This window comes from Dipodomys ordii, unplaced genomic scaffold (assembly GCF_000151885.1).
Source record: "Dipodomys ordii isolate 6190 unplaced genomic scaffold, Dord_2.0 Scaffold94, whole genome shotgun sequence".
In the NCBI taxonomy this organism is placed as follows: Eukaryota; Metazoa; Chordata; class Mammalia; order Rodentia; family Heteromyidae; genus Dipodomys; species Dipodomys ordii.
The window spans coordinates 4,060,042-4,081,621 of record NW_012267310.1 but is presented as its reverse complement, the minus strand read 5'-3'; the positions used below and the strand labels follow the sequence as shown (position 1 = coordinate 4,081,621).

General features: G+C 41.3%; 1 protein-coding gene across 1 annotated transcript in view; it reads left to right on the top strand.

Moving 5' to 3' along the window:
* Klhl15 (kelch-like family member 15) overlaps positions 1-4,880 on the top strand; it is a 40,332-nt gene extending 35,452 nt beyond the window's left edge. Inside the window, exon 3 of the mRNA XM_013026544.1 lies at positions 1,262-4,880. Within this exon, the coding sequence (XP_012881998.1) occupies positions 1,262-2,371 (1,110 nt within the window). The 3' untranslated portion in view covers positions 2,372-4,880. The remainder of the gene's footprint in view (positions 1-1,261) is intronic.
* The last annotated feature ends 16,700 nt before the right edge of the window (positions 4,881-21,580 follow it).

The window sequence follows — 21,580 nt, the reverse complement described above, 5'->3', positions numbered from 1 at the left end:
TTAGTAGTGTAAGCCTCCATTTTCCTATGAGAAAATCAGGGGTTTTTATTGTTCTCAGGAGGAATAGTTTACCATGTGAGGCACATGTAAAGCATCCAGTGCAGTAACAGTGTTCGTTTTTTCTTTTCCATAGTTGGGCAAGGGGTTTTCTCCTTTTCTGTGTTGTTTACTCCTTTGCTAGTCTGGAGAAAATCATGGACCCTTCACAAAATAATAATTTCAGAGGCTTAAAAGATAGTGCCTGGGATTACAAAGAAACTAGTTATTGAATACAGCTACCAGATATTTCATGCTGCTATCTCAAATACTTGTTTGGACTTAGATGAGGGATTAAAGATAAACATAAGATTAATTAAAGATAAACATAAGAAGGAAAACGAGGAGAGAAAGCTTATAGGTACATATCCGTGGTTTTCAAATTATGAGGTGGGATTTCTCTGCTAATCTCCAACTTCCCCTCCTTTCTTGAAATATTTGAGTGTTCGGGGTCAGTTTGATAAGATATATACGTACAATGCTGCAACACTCAAATGTACTGTACAGCTGCCTCAATATTCTGACAAATCTGTTTGTGTTTTCATTTCTTCCAATACATACTTAAGTTCTTTGAGGAAATGGACCATATCTTATTGTTATTTTAATATTTTCCCACAGTGCTTAACACAACACTTGATCATGCTTCATAAGATCTTGATAGTCATCATCATTACATAGTTCCAGCACCAAAAAAACAAAGTTTGACCTATTGTCTACTGAATTATTTCCTGTAGGAATTGTTGCTATCAGACTAAAACTAAAAACCTACTGGATTTTTGCATATATTTCAAATTTTCACTAACTCAGTTATTTTTTACTAACTCCCCAAATTATTCATTCCTGGTGGTTTTGTGGTATTAATAGTGGTTAAGAGAACTAACTACAGAATGGCTTCCTGAACTTTGAAGCCCTGAATTTGACCTCCTGTTCCCCACTTGTATTGTAGGGCCTGACATATATAACAGGTGATTAGTATATTTTCTTCTGTTTGGAAATAAACTTGTACCTGAAAAAAATTGCTTGGCTTATTTATGAAACCTTGGAAATGTACTTAAACAAAAACAATTAAGCTTGGTAGCAAATAGAACATAGGTTATTTTATGAAGGAAAGCAGCTTTAGTAAAGGGTCCTAAAATAGTGTATTAATTATTATATTGAGGTTTGATATTTTGTTTGCTATTGGTGCTTTTTCCTTCTGATTAAATTCTTCTACTCATATTCTTAGGTTAAAACATCAGAATTTTATCGATACTCCCGACAGCTGCGCTACGAAGTTGACCAGGCACTGAATTACTTTCAGAACATTCACCAGCAGCCCCTATTGGACATAAAATCAAGCCGCATTCGTTCTGCCAAACCTCAAACTACAGTATTCCGGGGCATGATTGGACATAGCATGGTAAACAGTAAGATACTCCTACTGAAGAAGCCACGAGTCTGGTGGGAGCTGGAAGGCCCACAAGTACCTCTACGGCCAGACTGTCTTGCCATCGTCAATAACTTTGTGTTCCTGTTAGGTGGGGAAGAACTGGGCCCTGATGGTGAATTCCATGCTTCTTCCAAAGTGTTCAGGTATGACCCAAGACAAAATTCTTGGCTGCGGATGGCAGATATGTCTGTACCACGTTCAGAATTTGCAGTTGGTGTTATTGGGAAGTTCATTTATGCTGTAGCTGGCCGAACCAGAGATGAGACTTTCTATTCAACTGAGAGATATGACATTACCAATGATAAGTGGGAATTTGTGGATCCCTATCCAGTTAACAAATACGGACATGAGGGGACTGTGCTAAACAACAAGTTATTTATCACTGGCGGAATCACCTCATCTTCAACTTCTAAACAAGTATGTGTGTTTGACCCCAGCAAAGAAGGAACCATAGAACAGCGAACCAGGAGAACTCAAGTAGTTACCAATTGCTGGGAGAACAAGAGCAAGATGAATTATGCCAGATGCTTTCACAAGATGATTTCTTACAATGGCAAGCTTTATGTCTTCGGTGGCGTCTGCGTGATCTTGAGGGCCTCTTTTGAATCTCAGGGCTGCCCATCCACAGAAGTATACAACCCAGAGACTGATCAGTGGACCATCTTGGCATCCATGCCAATTGGTAGAAGTGGCCATGGCGTGACTGTGCTAGATAAACAAATAATGGTTCTTGGAGGCCTTTGCTATAACGGTCATTACAGCGATTCCATTCTTACTTTTGATCCGGATGAAAACAAGTGGAAGGAAGATGAGTACCCTAGGATGCCCTGCAAGCTAGACGGTTTACAAGTGTGCAACCTACATTTCCCGGACTATGTACTGGATGAGGTCAGGCGTTGCAACTAATGATGTCCATCTCCCTAAAAGCAAAAGTGAAACGAAGCATTTGTTTGTGATACAGTAGTTACTTAAAAACGTATAAAGAAAAAAAAAACCTCACCAGTTTTACTATTAAAGCCATTGGTCTAATGTAAGAAGTTTTCATTCTGTGCTAGCATATTTTTTTTAAGTTTTCAGTGGCCTCAGACTCATGCAATAAGTTAATTCTAAGCGCTAGCTCTTGAAACTACTTCCAGAAGCAGTTTAATAGAATGCTCCACTTATCTAGGAAGTTGATTTTCTGCTTTAAACATTTTTTTCATATGTTAGTGTAGGAATCTTCTAAGAGAAGACCCAATAAGTGTACTGGATGTGATTTCAGTCCCTATCTGAAACCTTTTTGAACAGTACTTTCAGTGTATTTCAGTCTGTTACATGTTTTGGTTTTATTATTTAAAAGTTTAAAACTCTTGACTTTTTTGCATGGCTTTTTGCTGAAAATGCAAAAATATAAATTTTCTACAAAATGACCTTTTATATTCAGAACACTATTTCTAAGCTGCCTTCTCTTACCTGCATTGTGTTAGTGAAAGCATCTCCATACTCGCATCCATCCTATAAATATATAAGGTGTGGTTAGGCTTCTATATTTTTAAGCTTGTGTACTTGCACTCCGTTTGCCATACTTGTCGAATTTTTGTATGTAATGTCTTTTCATGTATTAACGTTTTTTAGAAAGGTAAATTAACTGGAGTCCTCATTTGGTATCAAAGTAGCCTGTCTTCAAGTCCATATTGATTCAGTAATATTTGGACTCCTTATATTCCTGAAATGTATGGATTTATAAAAACTAACATTTTTATTTTCTAAAGTTAAATGTTAATGTTCTTTGTGGATGTATGTCTTTTCTTTCTGAAAATGTTTTCTCTTTGCAGTCTGTTTATTGTTGCCCTGTTTTAGTGAGAAATGGCGTGGTTTATGACAAGCTCTGACCCTGCAGCGTGCAAGCACTTTTAAAGAGAAGTAGGTAATACCACACTCCTAAATAAAGGCCCCTTTAAAGTAAGTGCAACTCCCATTTTTTTTTTTTTACGTCCAGTCAGGCTGCTGCATTTGTTATTGAATGGAAGGTGGCAACTCTCAGAAAGTTTGAGCTCAGTTTTGACTTAGAGGTAAGAAACTTAATTACAATGTTAATGATTATATCTACTTGTTTATTTTGTACAAAGTAGTGGCACTAAGGATGTCAGCTCTCAGCTTTCGTTTAATTTTCTGGAAGCTACTGGCATGAAGGTCGATAGTAATCACAAAGTTCCTGATGGATCAACATAGCTGTTGAAAAGCATTTATAAATGTTTTAGAATTAGCTGCACCTTTCAACTCTTTAAATGCAAAAGAAGAAGTGTAGTTGACAAAATTAAGCAAGAATGACTTGGGAGTGGATGATTTAAATTGATTCTACTTTCTCATGAGAGGTCTATCTCTGATACAGACTAGATCTACCCTGGCAAATTTTGCCAGATCTTAGAATTTTGGTGCAATAGTGCAATGCCTTCTATATGGCTGCTGTTGTATAAATGTTGTACTTTCACTTTTTTTTTTCTGCTGCCACCACTGAACATAGAAGCGTGAAGTTGTGGAAATGTGAAGATTTTGTCAGTTCAGTTAGACATAGTAGGACACAAAACCTGATTTCAAATCTCCAAAACGGAGGCATTTAAGTTTAAGAAACAGCCAGGTTACAGAAGTAACTTTTTTGGGTCTAGAATCCAAGAGCCCAAGTTGCTATTATACAGTTGGCATTGGTTTCAGGAATTAAGTTAATATTAGTGGGGCCTACATTTTTCATTTAGCGATCTTTCATTCACTTAAAATTTATAAAAATGGATCAATATCTTGTCTTTCTTATGTTTTCAAAATAATAATCTTTTGAACAGAGAATTAAAGTTAGCCACGTAATTCTTTTCAAATATATCAGTTCACTTAGGATCTTGTATGTGTGCTCTATTGTTTTTAAGAAAATAATGTCTTCATTATTTTCCTTGTTGATGTCTTTTGTGGGAAAAGTCCAGGAAAGAGCTATCAGCCACAGTTACTGCATCAAAGGCTTTACACTCCAGTCGTGGTTCTCTTTAATTGCTTAGATATAAAAATCTAGCCCTAGTTAGGGTAACAACATCTGAGCAAATAATTGGATGTTCTTGGTCTCTTGGTCTTCCATTTTAAAGATACAAGGCCAAGGTCAGAGTTCATGTTTCATAAAATTCATGGAATATTAACTTGAACTAACTAGGTTCAGCTTCACGTAAGTCATGTCTGACCTGATGTTAGCTGTAATTACTTTTGAGCTTTAAGAATAGTTGCTGTTTGCTTTGGTTCTGAATGTATGAAAAAAACTCTTCGGTTTATGTGTAGTCATAATTTAGTTTATAAATCCATGATTAACTTACATTCCCTTTTAAAAGTATAGTTTTAATTGCTTCAAGAGATTTATTTTTGTTATACTAAACTATGGACTTTTTTTCCTAGATTTTTTTTCAAGCGTGCTTTTTGTGTACTTTATTTTAAATTGTTTTGTGTTTGTTGTGTGTGCTCAAAATAGTATTTAAAAAAAAACTCAATATGAGATTTGAAAACTCCAGTGTAACTGTTGTGATCTTTCTCTGTTGCTTTCACTTTACATTTTAAATGCCAGACTACATAAAAATAGCTGATGTTCATTAATTGCTTCTTAGTACCGTTTGTTCTCTTCCATGTCTTTGACCTTCTAAGTTTTGATTTAAAAAAAAAATCATCCTTGCACAGCCGTTTTATAAAATGCAAGATTGTCCCAGTGAAGGTCTTGTATCGGAAGAAATGCTACTGGTGGTTCCAAAACCAAGCTTAATTGATAGGCGGATTAGCTGTTGTGTGTCCTCCTTGCTGTGCCCTGTATGAGTGTTAACTCCAATTGTGAAATACTGACTGAGCCCGTCACTTACCTTTTGTAAAGCAGCACTTTTGGACACCTCATTTCGGAAGCCTGCTCAAGTCATAGTAAAGGACACACATTTGTGTGGGGAAAAGTGGTCAAATGGAGAGTTTTGTCTTAATTACATGAAACTAAGCTTTAAAATATTTTGTAACAAATTATTTGAGCTGCATATTCTAAACATGTCAAACGTTCAGTGGACTATTTTTATATATGTATATGTGGGTGTAGGTCATAACATTTCAGTTTATAATATAAATTGTTATTTCAGTTTATAAGCTATCTCTCAGAAGAGACTAGCTCTTTTGAGAATACATAATTTAAAAGTTTTAGACTAAAGTAAAACAGCATAGATAATAGTGTATATTAGATATAATTGAGGGCTATACGGCAGTGAGACTGCTAGTGCCAGTTTTCTTGTTTGCCTACTATATGTTTTTGATTTTTTTTTGTATTCTGAACATTTTTAGAGATCATACATTTATTCAATCACATTTAGAGTCGGTTTGGGAATAAATATCTTCTAAAAAGAGATTTATCTTAAAAATTAAAGTCCTGAAATATTAGTTTATTGAGAGTTTATAAAGTCAAATATCCAATAGGCATAGACAAGAATAGATGAATTCCCGGAAATCCTTTCAGTATACCAATATAACTTCAATATTACTCAAGTAACATTGAGAAAATGCCATTAGCTTTGTTCCCTCTTCAATTTTTTGGATTTTTTGGTTTTACATCTTTGGGAACAACTGCATCCAAAAATTTAATCAGTATACCAGTAAGAATTAGATATTGCTTTCCAAAAGAATGTTCCTAAGAGGTGATTGGAGAGGTTATTTTCTACCTAACTTGTATGTGCCCTGTACCTCTTGGGCATACTTTGTCTATAGAAAAATATTTTGACCTTTAGGTATATTTTGGCCCAGTACTCAAATAACCGTAGGGCCAATATAAAAACAAATCTTAGAATAATTTAATGTTTGCCTTTTATACCTGTTTTGAAAGCCTTTACATTTTTTGTCAGGTGATTTTTTTTCCCAAGCCGTGGATATAATCTATTCAAACATGTTTATGCTATCCATTCTGTTTTTAAATTGAAAAAAATGTTAAAAGTGTTTATGAAGAAAAGTTTAAATAAAATATTTTTAATCTTTAAAATATATGTCTTTATTATCATTTACTGTCTTTTTTTTGTCGGCCATAGGACTTGAACTTAGGGCCTGGGTACTATCGCTGAGCTTTTTCATAAAGGCTAGATCTGCCACTTTGAGCCACAGTGCTACTTCCGGTTTTTTGGTGATTAATTGGTGATGAGTCTCATGGATTTTTCTGCCTTGGTTGGCTTCAAAACAGTAATCCTCATATCTCAGTCTCCTGAGTAACCTAGCAGGATTCCCAAGCGCCAGGCTAGCTTTCTAAGCCTTTCTCCCCTCACTTCCAATACCTATGTTCTGTTGTGATCTTTCAGTGGGTTCATCTCCAGCTTCATTTCTTTCCCTTTCCCTGCCCATCAGACTCCGTTTATTTTTACAAAGCCCAACTAGAATGCCCCCTTTCTCTCCTCTCCCATTTCTGTTCCTTGAATTAGCTTGTTTCTTCTACACTCAACATATTGTAACTCTTACTTGTTTTGCATAACAGTTGAGTATAAGTCTCCCTGGCTAGATCATAGAGCTTTCCTTGAGTGAGGGGACCTTAACTCTGTCTATTCCAGCTAGTCTGGTCCTTGGTTTACAGTGGAACCTGAGCTAAATATTGATTGCAGCATATGATCAATACTATGTAAGTTACCGACAAGGCCTGTAGGGGTTCAGGTGAGGGAGAGGGAGCAGTTGTCTAGGGTGTTTGGTTCTGCTTTCTTCTCCATCTATACAATTCCCACCCAATCTCATCCACACCTACAACTTCACCTATTCACCTATAATTTTATTCAAATACCTGCCAAACCTACATTTCTTTACCTGTTTCCATCCAGAGAACTCATATTTGTTATGTTGGAATGTCAAACCGAACAAGTAAAAGCCTGAATACACAAATTACTTCTTTCTCCCAATCCTGTTGCTTGGTATGGCTCCATCATTGCCTTTGATTGTTCAAATCAGGAATCTTGGACTGCTGGTCTCAACATGTGAGTTCACCCAGCTCTGTCACTTTTAATTTTTAGCTGCCCTCTCCTTTACAGTCATACCTCCCTAGTTTAGGCCCTCCTCATTCTTGCTAGACTCCTGGAGCTTGCTTTCAGATCTGCCTACACGATCATTTTCTACACAGCTGCCAGAGAGAGCTTTTGATAGGTAAATCTGATACTGAGAGTCAGCAGTCTTTAATAATTTGTCTTTACCCTCAGAGTAAGATCCCAAATCCCTAACATGCTACACGTAGCCCTTCATTTTTTGTTCCCTTTGTACCTGTTTTTCCCCTCCTCTGTGCTCTCCCCCCTTTCTTCTGTTACTGTTTCTGTCTCTATTTTTTCTTTCTTTTTTGCCAGTATTGGGGCTTGAACTCAGCCTGGTTGTCCCTGAGCTTCTTTTCTAGACTTGAACCACAGCACACTTCTGGCTTTTCCTGTTTATATGGTACTGAGGAATTGAACACAGGGCTTTTTGCATGCTAGGCAATCACTTTACCACTAGGCCACATCTCTACTAGAGATGGAACCCAGGGCTTTACACTTGTTACACAAGTGTTCGACCAGAGAGCAACACACCAAAACACTGTTCAGTCTCATGCCTATACTCAGGCAAGTTTGGTATGGTTCTCAATAGGCCATGTTCTGTCAGGACTCACTGCCTCTTTTCCTCTCCTGGCTTACCCTTTCTTGGCCATCAAGAACTAGTCAGGACACCAAGATCTCTGTCAAGTCTTTAATCTTTCCTCTTGGTCTTACATTAGTCCTTCATGGATGCCTAGATGCCCATCTCCTCTGACACCTGATTATGTATCTTCTCCATCCTACCCTTTGCTGTCTTATTACCTTCCAAGAATCTTATTTAATGTCTGGTATGTGGTAAGTTGTCCTTAACAAAAACAACCCTGGAACTGAGATACCAGCAAAAATTTTTTATTAGTTCAATTGCCAAAATGGACTTCCTTCTCACTACTCATTTCCACACACGCTGCTCCCCATGCATGGAAGGCTGATGCATTCAGCTATCACTTTTGTCAGCAAATTCTTCCCTTAACCTCTCAGTAATTTTGATCCAAGCTGGAAATACCAAGTAAAACAGTCCAAAAGGTGTTTGCAGAACATTAATCCCATGTTATCCCATTAATCCCATGTGTTGGTAGGGGGGACTGAGGAAAATATTCAGTGGTCACAATAACCTTGGGGAACACTGCATACTATTTTCTTACAGAATCTCGACAAACTGGCATATTCAAGGCTCTATAAAGTTCTGTTGACTTATTTTGCTTGTGCTTACTTTATTGTGAACCAAAGTTAAACACAGAGCTCGTTTTTCCCCCCTCTGGAAAATGGGTGGTCTTTGAACTCTCTTGGCTAAGGAATAACTAAAAACAAACAAGCTCAGAGGACCACTAATCCACTCTGGCCTACAAATGGGACTTCGTCCTGCAAATCCAGTTAGATTCCAGGTTGAAGTCATTTTTGTCAAGGTGACATTACCTTGGGGATTTCACACCACAAGGAAGGTCCCACTTCTCCCCCTAGGAGTAAGATACATTTAAATAGTGCATTTATAAAACCTTGTATGGGTGAAGGAACAGGACTTCCAGAATGACTGAACAAGGAGCTTAGCCAATCCTCTCCCTACAAAGCAATTATAAACTGCTTTGTCCAAAAAAAGACATTTTGAAAATTGATCAAAGGTGTGCAACAAAGTGAGATTTGTTCAGGGAATATGAGTATCAACGAGAAGCATGGAAATCACATGTTTGAGTCTGAGGCTGCTCCCTTTCCAAGTTCTCTCATCCCTATCTCCACCTCAGAAATTCTACCAGGGCCACAAGTAGACTTTTATCTGTGTGTCCAACATTATCTGTGTGTCCAACAGTACAGCTAGCCTGAGATCTCAGTAGGGATTGGAGCTAATCATAACCTTCAGACAAAGCAACTAGCAACTGAACAGGAGAGATGGCCACAGAGGCAGGCCTTGGTAAGATCCAATGTTACTCAGGGAAGTCTGGGATGCTGTGCTCATGTGCAGGAAGAATGGAAGGGAAAACTGGAAAGTCCTAGCAAGCTACTTGTCCCTGCCTGGCTGGATAAGACTTGAAAACAAAAAGCTAGAATGGATTTGGGAACTGCTCAAGCTTATAAGCGCATGCATTCTCCAGGCTCAAGGTGTTTAACCACAACTTTTTACCAATCATTGGCTGATCACTACGGATGCCAGTTTGAGGCTGATGTCTAGGAATCTAGGCTTCAAAATACAGAAGAGCTAGTTATGTATGGTAGAGTGTAACTTGTAAACCTGGCCACTTGGGAGGCGGAGGCAAGAGAACTTCATGAGCTCAGGAATGCCAGGCTAGATGGGCAGCATACTAAGACTCTCATCTCAAAAATGAAAACAATTTTAAAAACAGGACAGAGACATCAGTGGTTGCATACAGTAGAGAGGGAAAGGAACAGATACTACAGAACGTGCAGGCAAGTCTCAAGAATCTACGGGGAGAATTGAGAATCCAGAACTACTAGAAGGAGCAGGAAAGTGACCCCTATACAGGCAAATGACCCCTATACAGGAAAATAAACTCAATGGAAACTGGCTCCGAGGAATCAGTGTTGCTGAAGTAAGTGTAGTTAGTTTTGTATCCTCTGTCTTCACATAAAAGTTGATTCGAATGTCATTAATATTTCTTTGAAATTAGTGTTTTTAGTGATCACTTTGTGTTCCATAATATGGTTATACCATGATTTTTACATGCCCCTAATTGTGAAACACACTACATTTCTTTAGTGTATAATACATATACATTGCTATATAATTGGTAGTAAATGTGTATAACTATATATCTGCTGGAACTGAGGCGCAAAACTCAAGGCCTCTTAATGGATAGCTGCCTCTTGGGCCAATTGCATTCTCATGGTCTGAATGGTGACTGCTAAACAGATACAGGTAGATAGTGTCTGCTATATTTGTTATCAACTAGAAATGATCAGGACAATCATATCTTGACGAAATTTAGGCCCACAAAGTTTGCAGCCTTAACAAAACTGTAGAAATCATGACGGGAACAGTACCTTCTAAGATGTTAAAACATTTAAAAACTTCATTGGGACACCACAGTCATGTGCTCAAGCCTGGGTTCCCAGGTGATGGTGGGGGTGGGGTGGGGGGTAGAAATGGAAGGAGGGGGGTGCCTAGTTAGAGGAAGTAGACAACCCGGTCTTGTGTTTTGGGCGACTGTATCATATCCTGGGCCCTTCTCATTGTTTTCTCTGCCTGCTGTTTGTCATGAGGTGAAGAAGTTCCTTCCCCACAGGCTCCTGTTGCATTGAAGTTCTGTCCAAGTGTATGGGGACCAAGAAACCATGGACTGAACTCTGAAACCATGACCCCAAATACTGTGAACCAAAGAAATGATTGCTCCTTTAAAAAATTCACTAGGGCCAGGTGTTGGTGGCTCATGCCATAATTGAGATTCAGACCTAGCCTGGGCAGGCAAGTCTGTGAGCATCTTATCTCCAATTAATCATCAAAAAGCCAGAAATGGAACCGTGGCTCAAGTGGTAGAGCACTAGATTTGAGCAAAAAAAGCTCAAGGTCAGTTCCCCAGGACTGGCCAAAAAAAATTCTTAGGACAAAAATTTTCAACAATCATTGTGGTAATATGTGAATCAGAATTCTCAAGATGAAAATAATTTGGCTAAAGCAATAGACACACTAGTAAACTAAATGATGATTAACCCCCAAAATAATTTTTATTTATTTATTTATTTATTTTTGTTGGTTGTTAGGCCTGAACTCTGGGCCTGGGCGTTGTCCCTCAGCTCTTCAGCTCAAGGCTAGCGCTCTACCACTTGAGCCACAGCGCCACTTCTGGCTTTTTCTGCTTCTGTGGTGCTGAGGAATCAAACCCAGAGCCTCATGCATGCAAGACAAGCACTGAGCCACCTTCCCAGCCCCCAAAATAAATTTTAAAAAGCAAAAAAGACATGAAAGCAATACTAAGAATAGTTTATCTTCATTATGTAGAACATAGATATTATGAAAAGTGGATTTGAGTTTGCTCAGAAATTCATTTTTCACAAACTATCCCTGTTGGAGCTGGGTGTGGTGTTGCATGCCTGTAATCCTAGCAGACAAGAGGCTGAGGCCAGAGACTCTCAAGTTCAAGGTTAGCCTGGCTCCCTATCAAAACTCTTGTCTCAAAACATTTTTTTCATCCATGTTGGTATAATTCAGATTAAAATGTTTATACTCACAAAAATGAAGTCAGTGTCCTCAGGCTCAAAACAAAGGGGTGGTTGAAACATCCTGTTCTTGAGTTGCTAGAGGCCAAAAATGAAGAGGAATTGTGCCAGGGGAAATTTCATGGGTAAATGCGGAGTGGAAAAGCATATGGAATGCTTTGGGAATGATAAATTCCTCACTGACAGAGCTATGGGGGCAGATGTCAGGGAAAAAGAAACATACTCATGAATATTCTGTGGATCTGCTTTGTTAAAAGAGGATAAGAGAAAATGGATTTTACAGTCTCCTGGTGAACTGTCTCACAACTTCTCACTAAAATATCCCATGACCTTATAGGAAAAGAATAAAACCCCATTAAGATAGTGAGAGATTGACAGCATAATGTAAAATTGTGAACACCCTTGAAAGTAATGGAAGGTAAACGGAGTTAGGCTGAGTCAAACAGATTCATACCTCACCTTGTAGAATGTTTCAGGAAAGAGAACCGGAGGATGAGTTTTGTGTTTGTTTGTTTGTTTTAAATAAATGTGTTGTTCTTGTTAACCAAATATGTTCTTTAACCCTTTTGTAGCCCAAAGATAGGACATTCACCTCCCAGCACCAGTAGCTACACTGGAAAGCGGGCAGCTTCACTCTTGAGTTTTGTCCATTTCTGTCCTCTCCATCCCACTGACCGTTTTTTTTTTTTTTTTTTTTTTTTTTGTCGGCCGTGGGCCCTGAACTCTGGGCCTGGACGCTGTCCCTCAGCTCTTCAGCTCAAGGCAAACACTCTACCACTTGAGCCATAGTGCCACTTCCGGTTTTCTGGTGGTTAATTGGAGATAATCTCACAGACTTTCCTGCCCAGGCTGGCTTTGCACCGTGCTCCTCAGATCTCAGCCTCCTGAGTAGCTAGGATTACAGGCGTGAGCCATTGGCACCCGCCCCCCCTTTTTTTAAGTACTTGGATTTGAACTTGGGGTTTTGCACTTGCTAGGCTGGTGTTCTATTGCTGAGCCATGCCTCCAGCCCTGTTTGCTGCTGCTGCTGCTGCTGCTCATGATAATATTTTTGCTGGTACCATGGCTTCAACTCTGGCCCTCAAATTCCCATTCTGCTTGCTTGCTTGGAGGGTGTTCTACCATGCCTCCAGTTCAACTTTTTGTTGTTTATGTTTTTTGGAAGATGGCATGTTGTGCAGTTACTGCTCAGATTGACTTTGAACCTGGATCCTCCAGATCTCAGTCTCCCAAGTAGCTAGCATTACAGGTGTTTGTCACCCGCACCCTGGCCTTGTTGTTATTTTTGTTTGTTTTTGCTAGGCCTGGGGCTTGAACTCAGTGCCTGGGCACTTCCCCTGATCCTCTTTGTGCTAACGGCTAGTGCCCTACCACTTGACACAGTACAACTTCCAGCTTTTTTTGCGTAGTTAATTGGAGATATGAGTCTCATGAACTTTACTGCCTGGGCTGGCTTTAAACTGTGATGCTCAGATCTCAGCCTCCTGAGTAGGTAAGATTACAGGGGTGAGCCATTGGAGCTCACCGGTCATGGGGTCCGGTCGTGGGGCCTGAACTCTGGGTCTGGGCACTGTCCCTCAGCTCTTCAGCTCAAGGCTAGTGCTCTACCACTTGAGCCACAGCGCCACTTCCGGCTTTTTTCTTTTTGCTTATGTGGTGCTGAGGAATCGAACCCAGGGCCTCATGCATGCAAGGCAAGCGCTCTACCACTGAGCCACCTTCCCAGCCCAGAGCCTGGCATATTTTTAAGATAGAATTTCACTTCCTACCCACATAGACTCCTGAAGTCCAATCCACCTACTTGAGGCTTCTGGCAGTTGCTGAGATCAAAGGCATGCACCACTGTGTCCAGCTACACTCCTTAGATATGGAGTCTTGAGGACTAATCTGCCTGAGCTGGTCTCAGACTGTAATCTTCCTCATCTCAGATGACCAAATAGCTACAATTACAGATGTGAGCCACCATTGTCTCACCACTGTGTTTTTACATTGAGAGTGAGCGAACAATCCTAGAAATCTGTGGGTGGAGGCAAGGTAACACTGGTACTGGTTGCTACGTCCTCCCACTGATCATTAAGGTGATTACAGAGATAAGGAGAACCATTCCGTTGATGAACTCTAGCTACCAGTACCAAAGAGGAGAGGAAGAAGATAATAAGAGATGGCAAAGTACAGTACACAAAAGCTGATTATAAGCTCAAATGGGGACTAGAAGTGCCTGTCAATGTGGAACAACTCAGAAGACAGGAATATTGAAAATATACCTGAAAATTATTTACTTTCAGAGCCAGAAGGAAAAGCCAAACTAGGGGCTGGAGGGATAGCTCAGTGGTAGAGTACCTGCTTACCAAGCATGAGGCCCTGAGCTCAATCCCCAGTACCACCAACCAAATGAAAAAATAAAAAGGAAAGGAAAAGCTAAATTATTAGATGTCTTCAAAAGATTGCTAATGGCTGGAGGTATGGGATAATGGCAGGGTATCTGCCTAACCACCATGAGGCCCTGAGTTCAAACCTGAGTAACTCTGAAAAGGAAATAATCCAAAAAGGCTGATAATCCTAACCTCTATGTATGAGAAGCAAAAGACAAATGAGAAAACAAAAGCAAAAAGGTAGAGAACTCAGACTGTAAGAAAATTGCAAGGGCTGGGAAGGTGGCTTAGTGGTAGAGTGCTTGCCTAGCATGCATGAGGCCCTGGGTTCAATTCCTCAGTACCACCTACACAGAACAAGCTGGAAGTAGCTTTGTAGCTCAAGTGGTAAAGTGCTAGCCTTGAGCACAGAGAGGCTCAGGGACAGAGCCCAGGTCACATTTCATGGCAGAGAGAGAGGGAGGTGGGAAGAAAAGAAAATTTCAAGCTAGGTATGGTGGCTTACACCTGTAACCCAAACTACTCAGAAGGCCGGAATTTCAGAACCAGAACTAGCCTGGGCAGACAAATCTTTGAGGGTCTTATCTCTAACCAGCAATAAAAAAGCTGGAATTGGAGACATGGCTCAAATGGTCTATAGTCTAGAGCAGAAAAAAATTGGAATGAGGCGCTGGGAAGATGGCTCAGTGGTAGAGCGCTTGCTTTGCATGCCTGAGGCCCTGGGTTCGATTCCTCAGCACCACATAAGCAAAAATGAAAAAAGCCAGAAGTGGCGCTGTGGCTCAAGTGGTAGAGCGTTAGCCTTGAGCTGAAGAGCTGAGGGACAGCGCCCAAGCCCAGAGTTCAGGCCCCACGACCGGACCCAAAAAAAAAAAATTGGAATGAGAACATGAAAACTTGAGTTCAGGTTCAGTACTAGCACCCAAAATAAACAAATATCCAAGGGCAAAAGCAGAGCCAAAACCCATATTTCAGTCTGTAAAGAACAGGAAGGATACTATAGAAAATTCAACTGATTGACATTTTGACTCACCTGAGCAGGAAAGTGCATGAAATTCTTTCTTTCTTTCTTTTTTTTGGAGGGAGGGTCCGGTCGTGGGGCCTGAACTCTGGGCCTGGGCACTGTCCCTCAGCTCTTCAGCTCAAGGCTAGCGCTCTACCACTTGAGCCACAGCACCACTTCTGGCTTTTTGCTTATGTGGTGCTAAGGAATCGAACCCAGGGCCTCAGGCATGCAAGGCAAGCGCTCTACCACTGAGCCACCTTCCCAGCCCCGTGCATGAAATTCTTATGCCCAATTCACCACCAACAAACTGCAAGAGGAGGTGTGGCTCAAGCAGTAGAGCATCGACCTTCAGTGGAAAACTAAAGGACAGTGCCCATGTCTAAGTTCAAGTCTTAGCAGCAAAAAAAGAAAAATAAGGAAAAAAAAACGAGAGACATTCTTGAGATTCTTTCCCAGAACACAGATAAATGACGAGGAAATTCAGTTCTTTATCGGGTGCTATTGAACACCAACTGTGGACTAGTCACATGTAGAAGCAGGGTATAAAGGAAGCTGTCACATGGTCATTTCAGAGTGGGCAAACAGCCATTAAACCCGTAAACACAGATAATATGTAATTGCACATTGTGATGGCTACCACAAATGGAAACTAGAACTCGAAAGATAGACCAGAAGAAGTCAGTTCTATTAGATGCTTAGGGAAGGTCTCTGTAAAGAAAAACTGAGCCTGCACTCTGAGCATGGCTTCTCACATTTGGATGTGTGGCTGAAGTCCTGGAGGGAGAGGGGAGTACTGTAAAATGCCAATCCCAATCCAGCGTCCAGGATGGAGTCTGCGCTGCCAGCAAGCACGATGCTCTTAATGCCCTTGGTACCCTGGTTTGAGATCCCAGCCGCAGGGGGTTCTGAGATCCCTCAGAGCTCCACTCCACACAGAGTGACACACACTGGTGTGTGACACATTGCATGTGCCAGACCATGGGGGCCTGGGAATGGCCGGACGCTCTCCATCAATCAGGTGGTCTGGAGAGAGGGGCCGGGCTTCTGGCCATCGATGTCTTCGATTCCTCCCTCAATTGAGCCTCATCAAGCTCAGGAAGGTTAGGCGCAGCGCAAGGCTTAGTTAACTGCTCTTGTGTGGATAGGAGAATTCGGCCAGGGCCAAGTCCTGAGGCCCTCCAACATTCTGGGGTGGGAGAGAATGCGCAGAGACGTGAGAGATGGGGACCAGAGAAGAACGCACCAGTACAGAACAGGACTTGCTGTTCTAGCCAAGCGAGGCAACAGTGACAGATATTCTAGGGGGGAAAAATGACTTTTCTAAGCTTGAGAAAGATTCGTATCTTCAGAAGGGAAGAACTTGCCACATTTGGGGGAGAATAAACTCTACACATAGACACGCTTGGCAACAATTCTTTACTACAAGGGGGGGAAAATCCTGCAAGCAGCAAGACAGGAGATTATTCTCCTTTTTCGGGCCCTGCATTGAACTTTGTGCTTGTCGTTGCTTCGTGAAAATTCTCTTACCCATACCTCACAGAAATCCAACAAAGTGCCAGCTTTGAAGTTTCCTGGTGTCAGGAGCTCAATGTGTGAAGCTGGTGTTGTATGGACGCATTTGCTCTCCGGACACGGCCTGCTTCATCCACATGACAGCCCCACTCTCAAGCAGCCGAGAAGTTATGAGGATCATGATTTAAGGCCAGCCTAGGCAAAAGAAGTTAGTGAAATCCTCCATAATAGACTGAGTGTGGTTGTAAAAGCCTATGATCTCAGCGACATAGAAGGCATAGATGAAGAATCACAGTCTGAGATGGGCCCCAGGCAGCAAGGCGCAGGAGGACCCTATCTGAAAATACCTTTTTCTTTTTTGTTTGTTGTGGAGCTTGAACTCTGGGCCTGGGTGCTGTCCCCGAGCTCTTCAGCTCAAGGCTAGTGCTCTACCACTTGAGCCACAGCACCATTTCTGGTTTTCTGGTGGTATATTGGAGATAAGAGTCTCATGGACTGGCTTTGAACTGTGGTACTCAGTTCTCAGCCTCCTGAGTAGCTAGGATTACAGGCATGAGCCACTGGCACCCAGAACTTGATCAATAACTTTTGAAGCATAAAAAGGATTGGGGCAGATCTCAAGTGGTAGAGCACCTGCCTAGCAAGTATGAAACTCCAGTACCACCCCTTCCTAGGGTGGAAAGAGAGACAAAGAGAGTCAGACAGAGACAGAGTGAGACAGAGACAGAGAAGAGTAAGACAGTTGGCTAAGGATGAGGCGACTATGATTGGAAATCAAAAGGTTGGAGAAATAAAAAGAAGGGGCCATAGTTTAGTCAACAAATGCTAAGGACAGGGAAGGCCCATGAGTCCCGCAGTTACACAGATAATGGCAGTCAAGGTCAGAGCAGTCAAATGACTTGCAGATCAAATCTAGCAAATGGGGAGCTAGCATCCTAACCAGACGCACCCCGGAGTTCTTAACTGCTCTGCTCCAAGTAAACACAGCCAAACTTCACTGTTGCACTAGCTTTCAGATGAAGGATGGAGATAGATGAAAAATTTAGCTAGACTTTTTGGAGAAAAAGATTGATAACTGATGATCTATTGATCAAAGTGTCTTTCATCTCTCGCCAAGCACCTGTGGCTCACGCCTGTAATCCCAGCTACTCAGGAGGCTGAGATCTGAGGTTCGTGGTTCAAAGCTAGTCTAGGCAAGAAAGTCTAAGAGACACTTATCTCCAATTAACCACCAGAAAATTAGAAGTGAAGCTATGGCACAAAGTGGTAGAGTGCTAGCCTTGAGCGAGAGAGCTCAGGGACAGAGCCCAGGCCCTGAGTTCAAGCCCCACAATCGATTAAAAAAAAAGTGTCTTCTATAATTCTGCAGTAGCTAACCAATATCATCCACACACAGACCAACATCATTCTATGTGATTTATTTATATGTATACAGAGTCATACACCCTACTAACATCCCTAACAGGAATTCTTTTTTTTTTTTTTCCGGTTGTGGGGCTTGAACTCTGGGCCTGGGCGATGTCCCTCAGCTCTTCACCTCAAGGTGACCGCTCTACCACTTGAGCCACAGCACCACTTCTGGTTTTCTAGTGGTTTATTGGAGATAAGAGTCTTACGGATTTTTCTGCCCGGGCTGGCTTTAAACCATGATCCTCAGATCTCAGCCTCCTGAATAGCTAGGATTACAGGTGTGAGCCACTGGTGCCCAGCTAGGAATTCTTATTAGCAATTTACAAATAAGAACACTGAAGCCCAGGAAGGTTAGGTAACTTATCTAAGAGCCATGATGGATTTTGGGCAGCCTGACCTCTTGAGCTCCTGCTGTGAGCTAGGGTGAAAAGATATAACATGATGTGCATGTCTTGAAAAAGGATCTGGTTAAACTATACACAAAAGCTCAAGTGTGGTGGCTCAAGTCTGGTTTTAGGGAAGCCCAGGCAGGAAAGGCGGTACAGATCCCGAGACTGCAGTTCAAGGCAAGTTGATGAGATTCTTTGTCAACCAAATGGCCAGGCACAGTGGTGTACACCTGTCATCAACACAAGAAAGCACAAATAGGAAGATCACAGTATACACTATATATAGAATCTAGAGTAAGATCACATCTTGAAAATCACCAAGAAAAACTGGTACTGGTTGAGTGGATCAAGTGGTAGAATGTATGCTTAGCAAATGCAAGGCCCAAATAATTCACATGTAGAAAACTCATGTGAAAACTACAAAGGCAATTTTTAAAAGCCTACATAGTTCATCTCTATCCACATCTAAGACTTGGATAACAAAGAGGGAAGAAAATAAATCTGAGCTCAATTTGGCTGAATCACAAAGAACTTAAGGTTACTATTTCATGTTTAACATTCTGACAAGCAATTCAGGCCACAGAATGCTTTTGATAAATGATTGTTGTCCTAAGACTGGGGGCGAGGCTCTGTGGTGGAGTCTGTGCTTAGCATATGAGAGCTAAGCACATGGCTTTAATTGCCAGCACCCAAAATATTGTTGCTGTTCTGCTTAAATATTTTATTTAACAGCTTTCCAAATAGTTTGTATGGATAACCTCTCTAAAGGAAAACAAAAAGTTTTTTTTAAGGTAAACAATAAAGGATCCTTTTTTGGTATAGCTATGAACTCACACATTCAATCTTCACTTTTTCGTCAGTCCTGGGGCTTGAACTCAGGGCCTGGGCATGGTCTCTGAGCTTTTCTGCTCAAGGCTAGCACTCTACCACTTAGAGCCAGAGCTCTACTTCCGATTTTCTGATAAGAGTCTCATGGACTTTCATGCTCAGGTTGGCTTTGAATCATGATCCTCAGATCTCAGCCTCCTGAGTAGCTAGGATTACAGGTGTGAGCCACCAGTACCCAGCCCTGCAATCTTCTTTATTGTTTCTCAGTCCACTGCAATTATCTATGAAGTAGATGTTCATGTTGTCTCATCTGTAGCCAGTGGGAACTTAATTTTGTTTGGTTCCTGAGTTGTTTTGATATTATCTAGTAGTTTTTCATAGCTTTCTTGCTATCAAAACACCTTGTATGGGCTGGGAATGTGGCTCAGTGGTAGAGCACTTGCTGAGCATGCAGGAAGCGCTGGGTTCGATTCCTCAGTACCACATACACAGAAAAAGCTGGAAGTGGTGCTGTGGCTCAAGTGTAGAGTGCAAGCCTTGAACAAAGAAACTCAGGGACAGTGCCCAGGCCCTGAGTTCAAGACCCAGGACTGGGAAAAAAACCCACCTTGTATGAGCCTAGTGAATCATGTTTGTAATCCTAGCTACTTGGGTGGCTGAATAGAAAAGTTTGCAAGATCCCTTCTTATCTAAGAGCTGGGTAGGTGATGCATGACTGTCATGTCAAACTAGGATGGGAAATTTAACATAGGTATATTGCCACCAGGAATGTGTCTAGGCAGGAAACAAGGCCCTATCAAAAGCCATTATGTAGCCAGCAAAAACAGTGCCGCAGATGTGGCTCAGTGGTAGAGCACCTGCCTAGCCAGGTGCTTGAGGCCTTGAGTTCAAATCCTGGTACTATCAAAAAGAACCCAACTTGTATGTATTCTTCACCAGACTCAGAATGTTTAAAGATCATACTAGATCAAAAGGGAGTAGATATAGCCTCCAAAGCAATGAAGAATTAAGAATTAAGCAAAGAAAATACTCCTAATAGAAAATATTCATGAGATAAAAAGGCAAAGCTAAAGATGAAATAAACTAAATGTAGTAGTGATGATAAATACAAATGAGCTATTCTCCCACATTTAAATTCGGAAATTCCCAGATTAGATTAGAAATCAATTTTATGTTATTTAAAAATAAGAACTTACAGGACTGGGAAGGTGGCTCAGTGGTAGAGCGCTTGCCTTGCATGCTTGAGGCCCTGGGTTCAATTCCTCAGCACCACATAAGCAGGGGGGGAAAAGCCGGAAGTGGCGCTGTGGCTCAAGTGGTAGAGCGCTAGCCTTGAGCTGAAGAGCTGAGGGACAGCGCCCAGGCCCAGAGTTCAGGCCCCATGACCAACCAAAAACAAAAAAGAATTTAAAAGCTGAACTATGTAACTTGAGGGGATGGGTAGAGCTGGGACAGATGGGGGAGGTTGATGGAAGGGGCGACAGTGCTCAAGATGCATCGTACTTATAATCTGACTTGTTGAACTAAAACACCTTTGTACAGCCACTTATAATCAAAGTTTTAATTAAAAAGAAAAATAATCATTAGACAATGGCATAGGATTGTCAGTGTCAGAGAATGGGGAAAAGAGACACTGGTGGCTCACACCTATAATTGTAGCAACTCAGAAGACTGAGATGTGAGGACTTAGGTTCGAAGCCAGCCCAGGTAGAGAAACCCAAAGGACTCTTGTCTCTAATAAATCAGTAAAATGACACGAGTGGAGGTGTGGATCAGATGATAGAATTTCAACTGTGCACAGAAAAGCCAAGTGAGAGCACAAGCCAGCATGAAAGAAAATAATACCAAATAAAAAGGCAAACATGTACAGAGGTTCTGAGTGCTTATGGACAGTGCCCAGGCCTTGAGTTCAAGATCCAGGACTAGCACCAAAAGAAAACAAGCAAACAAACGGATTTTCCCAGACCTTGGTGACTCACACCTGTAATCCAAACTACTCAGCAGCTTGAGATCTGAGGATTACAGTTCGAAGCCAGCCCAAACAGGAAAGTCTGTGAGACTTTCATCTCCAATTAACCACCAGAAAACTAGAAGTGGTGCTGTGGCTCAAAGTGGTAGAGCATTAGCCTTGAGCGCAAAAGCTAAGGAACAGCACCAGGCCCTGAATTCAAGCCCTATGCTCTCCTCCCCGCCCCCCAAAAAAGTTGATTCTAATGCTGTACGAATAATAACAAAGAAGATGAAGGTGAAGGGTGAATGGCGAGGCTCAGTGGCACTGTGTGTGTGTGTGTGTGTGTGTGTGTGTGTGTGTGTGTACATTTAGCATGCACAAGACACTAGGCCCAGTCCCCCAGCACCAGAAAATAAAGCAC